The sequence below is a fragment of the Zeus faber genome, assembly GCF_960531495.2.
Source record: "Zeus faber genome assembly, chromosome: 4".
In the NCBI taxonomy this organism is placed as follows: Eukaryota; Metazoa; Chordata; class Actinopteri; order Zeiformes; family Zeidae; genus Zeus; species Zeus faber.
Window position 1 is genome coordinate 14,725,042 of NC_137191.1, and position 7,500 is coordinate 14,732,541.

General features: G+C 45.3%; 1 protein-coding gene across 1 annotated transcript in view; it reads right to left on the reverse strand.

Annotated features, from left to right (window-relative positions):
• The window catches only part of LOC307228782 (protein sidekick-1-like), a gene marked incomplete at its 3' end in the record, with an annotated part of 283,713 nt that overhangs the window by 157,179 nt on the left and 119,034 nt on the right, over positions 1-7,500 (reverse strand). The window contains exons 2-4 of the mRNA XM_079998576.1: positions 5,851-6,007; positions 3,133-3,239; positions 1,317-1,464 (exon numbers count right to left, since the gene is read on the reverse strand). Of these exons, the coding sequence (XP_079854702.1) occupies positions 1,317-1,464; positions 3,133-3,239; positions 5,851-6,007 (412 nt within the window). The remainder of the gene's footprint in view (positions 1-1,316; positions 1,465-3,132; positions 3,240-5,850; positions 6,008-7,500) is intronic.

The window sequence follows — 7,500 nt, forward strand, 5'->3', positions numbered from 1 at the left end:
ACTGACAATTTCATTCTAATGAAATAAGGGCACGCCAGGGAGCTGTAAGGGTTTCTAATTGGAACATTGTCATCTTGAAAGAACGATAAGACTCGGGCTGGATGGAAAAGCCAAACAAGCAGAGTGTCCACAATAAACTGTAAGCCACAGTTAAAAAGGATATATATATATATATATATCCTTATACACATTCGAAAGCTCTGAGTAACAAATAAACCGTGGGGGAAAAAATCCGGCACTTTTATGTCGCAATGATTATCTTATTATTATTATTTATTTTTTTTTTCTCGGGCAAACGACGCTTGTTCTGCTCCTGCTGGAACAGGAGCAGAACAGTATGCAAATTGTGTGAAGCTGAGCGGGACAACGATTGAAAACTAATCCTTGTCAAACACCGCGTGCACAACACACCCAGAGCTCCTCAAGCTGTGGCTGCTGTTACTTATAAACCTTGCGTATAGCAGCAGTGATTGTAATGGCAAAATGTCATCTCTCCTTCTGAGAATAGCCCGTGCCAAGCGGCAGTCTAATAGCAGGATAGGATTATTTGAAGACCCCTCCATCGGTTTAAGCCCGGACACATGACCATTTGCCCAAAAAATAAGCGCACATAAGAAAACCAAAGTCAACCCTGTTAAAAAAAAATCAACACAGACTCTAATTAATATTCAATGAATGACTTATTTTTTTCGGCTGTGTTTTATTTTCTTTCTAGGCTTGTGTATTATCCCCGAAGGCTGAGGTTAAAATGTCAGCGAGAGGTTCACTATGCCGAGCACAACTAATTCACATAATTTTTTTTTGCAAAGACTTTGTCTGTTTATATGAAATACTAATTGAAACAAAAGAATCAGTACATCAGTACAATCTTGAACTAGTGCTTCCATTATCAAAGATTCATTCTACAAAACGTCCGACTGAAAGATATATTGACATATCTGTTGAGTGTCATAGTTAGATGTCATACACACTTCAAAAGGCAGTGTGCACACCCTCCATTAACTACAGCCCACAAAGTAAAGAAAAACATTATATTACAAAGTTGGCTACATTTGAAGAGAATAATGTCACCCGAGCTGAATAAACCTCTTTGGGACATTTCATGATGATAAATTTGCTTCAACAATGGACAAACACGTTAACACGCAAACAGCTCCTGCTGGGAAGACGTCATATCACCATTTATCCACTGGAGGCACTAGGCAATCAGACACGCCTTCGTAATTCAGTGCACCTACAGTATGATGTGTGCGATGAAGTCTCAATGAAGTGCATGAGCATGTTTGTGTGTTTGCGTGTGTGCATGAGGGACTCACATGCGGTTGCTAGGGATGATCTTGTGTCCGTCTCGGTACCATGTGACCAGAGGTGGAGGGAAGGAAGACAGCGGAGGAGGGCTGATGATGGCGCCGCGGCCCTGAGTCACCGTCTTCCTCTGCTCCTCCGCCCAGAATTCACCCAGGACTGGAGGGAGGGGGGGGGGGGCAGAGGGAGAGATGGAGAGAGAGTGTGAGAGGGAAGAGAGAGGGAGAGAGTGAGAGAGAGGCAGCAGGGGGAGAGAGAAATGAAGAGAGAGTGTGAGAGGGGAGAGAGAGGGAGAGAGAGAGACATAGAGAGGGGGGGGGGGGGGTGAGGGAGCAGGGGAGAGTAAGAGAGGCAGAGGGAGAGATGGGGAGAGAGAGAGTAAGAGAGAGAGGGGGGGAGGGGGGTGAGGGAGCAGGGGAGAGAGTGAGAGGGGACAGAGAGGGTGGGAGAGAGAGAGAGAGAGAGAGAGAGAGTATGCATCAAACCGTCTTGAACACTGAATGGAAAGGATTTTCAGACACAATGCATCATTCCCTTCGCAGATCTGGCAAAATGCAGCCGGACGCACTTTAAAGTAAGCAATATATGGAACTACATCTAGCGCTGCTGAAAACTAGAGTTAAAAACATATTTAAGATAAGATAAAAGATGGGTCCAATCATTGAGTGTCTTTAAATGTTTTACTCACATGGAACCTGCAATCACTGAAGCCAAGTACCGACTCGGTCACCGTGGAGATATTCAAAATCTTGGAAAACAAAATGTTTTACTAATCAACCAAGTCCATGAAGGTTGTAGTCAAGGCCAAGTTTCTGCTGGTTTTTCTCAAATATTTTAGTCTAAATTCTAACCCTCACCCTACTTTGTATCTCTTGCGCTTGTACTTTATGCGTTGTCTTCCACAGTGAGACACAACGGCACCCACAGTGTATTTTTAGCCGCGCCTCAATCCGACCCATCATTTTAACAGCCTTAAACCAAACCTTTTAAAAGGTAGTCATTTTAAGTCAACATTAATGCTCTTCCCGCTCGGCGTGTTTTGATCAGGGAAAGCTTACTGACGCCGCATTTCCCGGCCCTGTCTTGCGTGTCCGATTGAATCAAAGCGCCCGCTCGCCGGGGGAATACGAAATGGGTCTGGAAAGGTGCTGTGACATCGAGTGAAACAGACACCAGACGTAGCTCTGTTGTCTGGTGCTACCGGCGCAGCGTGGCCACAACACGGTGAGATGATGGGGGGGGGGGGGGCAGCTCTGAAACTCACTCCGACGCTTTTAATAGCTCCGATTCCTCATATCAAAAGCACAGTGGGTATCTCATTATTTGATTAAAAAAAAACAAAAAAATACGAATGTGAACTTAAGCTTCGCAGGGCGTCAGCATGTTTGTGAGTGTTTGATCAGCCACGGCCCAAATAGTTTTGCAGAATATTTTTGCTGAAATATTTCCACCAATCAAATTTACCAAGCATATTGCATCCGTTATAATGCAATTAAAATAAGATACAAAAAGTTATATATAAAAATAAGACAATTGTTAAAAGCTCTTAGGTACATCAGTTACTAGGATGGTAAAATGCAGAGAAATGCAATCGGTTGCCTCAGTACCTCTACTCTGTGGAATGACAATTAGTTTAATCTAATTTAATAAAATAAATAAATAAATAAAGAGGCTAAATAAGGATGGGTCTCAAGCCTATGCTTAAATACCACCTTTTGTCTTGTATGTGAATCTACAGTATGTGTGTGTGTGTGTGTGTGTGTGTGTGCGTGTGTGTGTGTGTGTGTGTATGTGTGTATGTGTTGGTGCGTGCGTGCGTGTACTCACAGGCCACCTGCACCTCTGTCTTCTTGCTCAAGAGCACTCCCATCCTGTTCCTCACCACACACTGGTAGAGGCCGGCGTCGGTCCTGCCTACCGAGGGGACGGTGAACCTGGAGAGCAAACAGAGCAGCGTGAGAGCCTGTCTCGCCCTCCCGTCTCACCTCTCCGTCTTGCCCTCCTGTCTCGCCCTTCTGTTTCACTGTCTCTGTCTTCACTGTAAACAAGACACAGCAAGTGGGTGTCAGAGATGATGTTTGGAGATTACACAGACAGAAGGGAAGGCGGAGTGTGTGTGTGTGTGTGTGTGTGTGTGTGTGTGTGTGTGTGTGTGTGTGTTGTGTTTATGAGAGAGAGGATGTTTTTTTCCTTTGACGACCTTGGTCAGGGAATGGAACAGGACTTAGGTTGTCGCAGTTCTCTATTAGCAGAAGGGAAGGCGGAGAAGTTGGTGTGTTTGTCTGTATGTGTGTGTGTGTGTGTGTGTGTGTGTGTGTGTGAGTTTGCAAGTGAGTGTTTTTCATTTCCATGTCAGCGCATGCATACAGGCTTCCAACTATGTGTGTCCAAGTTGGGTTTAATGGAGTTTTAATGGCCTGCACTAGTCTAATAGGAAGCTTGGCGCGGTATTGAGGTTAGTGCAGCACTACACACACACACACACACACGCACCCACAAACCACACACACACACACACACACACACACACACACACACACACACACATAAAATGACTGGATTGACACACTCACACTGGTCATCGCTTTGGGGCTCATTACCAACACCCGAACAGCCAAGAATTTAACTCCCATGCTTGCCAATGCATGCTGCCAACATAAATACGCATTAGACACACACGCATGCGTGCACGCACACGTATTTGCGCGCACACACACACACACACACACACACACACACACACACACACACACACACACACACACGCACACGCACACGCACACACACCACAGATAATTACAAACAGAAACACATGCATGTGGACAGGTACACACTAATGCATGCACACACAGACATATTACATTTTACACACAAACATATTCAATTGGATTCAGAAATTGGATGTTCAGCGGGAGCCTGGAAAGAATGTAATTGTTGTGTGTGTGTGTGCACATGTGTGGGCATGTTTTAGGTGAGCAATAGTGTCACTCGTACACACAGTGTTGAATAAATCCTACTGTCATTCTGGGCCAAAAAACTAAAACACTATCCGGAGGCTCAAAGACATATGGTTAAAATTTCCCAGCAGGCTAAAGTCTCCCCATCAGACCCCATCAGGCAAACGCACACTCAAAAGTCAAGCCAATGTGCAATGAGTGAGATAAATCTTAACACGGTGCCAGCCAATACAGGTTGTGGTGCTTTAATCAGCACAATTAAACAGCGTATAATCAACACCGGCTCCAAAGGTTGGCAAGATTCAACATTTGTGAACGGCAAGAGCATTTCAGTTGTGATTAGGAACACACCCCTGTTGCACTGCACCCCAGTTAACAATAATCTTGAAAAAAAATATAATTGTGGAGTGATTTTATGCGGATGCTAATCATGTTGCAGATGATGATGTCACAAATGGTGACACATAAACAGACTCACACACACACACACACACACACACACACACACACACACACACACACACACACACACACACACACACACACAGCACTGACAGCCCTCCTCAATTGACATTGCCCTGGTCTTGCCAAACCAAACTCGCCAGAATTTAGACAGCCGTCCAACGCTGAACGCCACCTCCAGCCTCCAATCACTGCCACAAAATGCTGGCTCATGCTCTCCCTGTCTCCCCCCTCCGCCTATTCTTCTCTCTTTTTTCTGTGTGTGTGATGGGTAAATGAGTGTGGTTAAGCATGTGCATGTGTGCCTGTGTGTGAATGTGTATGTGTGTGTGTGTAGGGGATGGTGGCTCAGGCGGTAGAGCTGGTGGTCTAGTGATCTAAAGGTCGCTGGTTTGATCCCAGGCTCCTCCTGCTAGCAGGCTGTAGTGTCCTTGAGCAAGACAATTAACCCCTCATTGCTCCTGATGGCTGCGTCCGTCGGTGTTTGAACAATTGTAAGTCGCTTTGGATAAAAGCGTCTGCTAAATGACTAAATGTAAATGTAAATGTAAATGTGTGTGTGTGTGTGTGTGTGTGTGTATGTGTGTGTGTGTGCCCGCATACATGCGTGCTTTTCCGAAATTCTGTCTGAAAAATGTGAAAAACAATTTGGTTTCACAGCTGCAGTTGTGCCGAGAGGGATTGCCTCGCTCACACAAGCTGATACAAACAGGGACGGACATTAAAGGGGGGGGGGCACACCAGCAGACAGACAGGTAGAGATAGAGAGAGAGATAGAGAGAGAGAGAGAGAGAGAGAGAGAGAGAGAGAGAGAGAGAGAGAGAGAGAGAGAGAGAGAGAGAGAGCGCTTTGGGGTATTGATTGGCTCTTCTCTCCCTCTCCTCAAACATATACATATTTATGGTGGTTATATAATTATTAATCTCACTTTGGCTTCATTGTCTAAATGTTCTAACCTTCTTTTAACACACTCCATCACAGACAACGACCAGCGCTGCTGCAGCAGTCTGCCTCCCCATATCTACTGCCGCTACTGGAGGTGGAGGAGGAAGGGCGGGGGGCAGACATTATTCATACGTGGAAGTAGAGCCAGTGGTCCAGTTAGATTCAGACATGTAGAACTGACCTGTACTGTGGCGTCCAGTCAGTGATGTAGCTGCTGTTGCGTGTCCAGCGGTACTGCAGAGGCCAGCTGCCCCCCACCAGACAGGTCAGAACGAGCCGGTTCCCCTTCAGCACCACCTGCTGCCCCACTCCACTGCCACGCAGGTACGGAGCCACCTCTGACATACGCGCACGCACGCACGCACGCACGCACGCACACACACACACACACACACACACACACACAGCAAGAGAGCAGAGACATGTTACATTCTTGTATTATTGGAAAAAAATGATAAAACAATTTTTTTTTCACATTGCTAGCACATTGCTAGAAGGTTCAACAACATCTGGTTCGACTGCAAGGATTTGTGCAAAGACTCCAAGTCGGCTCCTCACCAATCGGAACCTGGTGATCAATATTATAAATTGTCTGAGAATTAAGATATGGTCCTTTTGTGATGCACAATTTTAACCCAATTCATCTAGATGAGAATGTATTACCTTGAAATACCCCAATATGAAAGATCTCATGGCAAATATATACACATATCAGGGTCTGGCATTAACATTTGCCCAGTTGCCCCGGGCAACCAGATTTGGGGCATTGTCAATAAACACGTGTGGTCTGGTTGAAAAAAACGAATCGCAGGAAACCTCCATATGTTGAGAAACACCTGCCAAAGTAAATTAATTATCCTGGCGCATAAAAAAATGATAAAAACAAGTGAGAAAATTGAAAGATGGATTATAATAATGTGTTTTCGTATATAGGATGATTATCACTCAATTATAAAATGAATACAATTCTGACAATTTTGTCAGTCTTGGCAACCAACAGCCGATGCAGGGTAACCACTTCTAAAAGTTAGTGTCGGGCCCTGTGTATACTACATATATATATTATTCTTGCAGACAGCATCTCGGTTTTCTGGATCATGAGTCAGCAGGTCCCCAGTAAGTGGCTGAAAGATCTGTTAAGTACGCTTAGAAGCTCCCGAAACACCCTGTACTGTAACAGAGTGATTTATTCCAGCCTCTCGAATCAAAACAATTCATGGCACACATACACAGACACACACACACACACACACACACACACACACACGCACGCGCTCCACAACCACCGTCCCACTTGCTTCCTTTATCCCTTGTTCCTTGTCGCCTTGTCTTATCTGGCCTCCCCTCCCCTTACTTCCCTTCATCTCTAACCTCCAGCTCGTTCCCTCTTATGCCTCTGTATCTGTTCCTTCTTCCATTTTATCTCTCTCTTTCTTCTCTCCATCTTTGATTGACGGCTGTCTGAGCAGTAGAGGAAAGCGTTCCGTTGCAAGCAGATTTATACGCGTACCGATGCATGCCTATTTGCCTATAAATCTGTGTTTGTGTGTGTGTGTGTGTGTGTTTGTGTGTGTGCGTGTCTGCACGCATGCTTGTGTGTACATGAGTGTGTGTGTGTGTGTGTGTGTGTGTGTGTGTGTGTGTGCGTGCGAGACAGAGGATTTATTTGGAATATTCCCATCTCTGCCGACGTGGCTTGGCAACGCAGGGACTCCAATCTCGCACAGTTGACCATGACTATAACTCATTTCTGCCTGTGTGTAGACGTGCACTTATATTTGTTCCTGTTTGTGTGTGTGCGCGCAGAGGGACAGAATGAAAGAAACAAAGA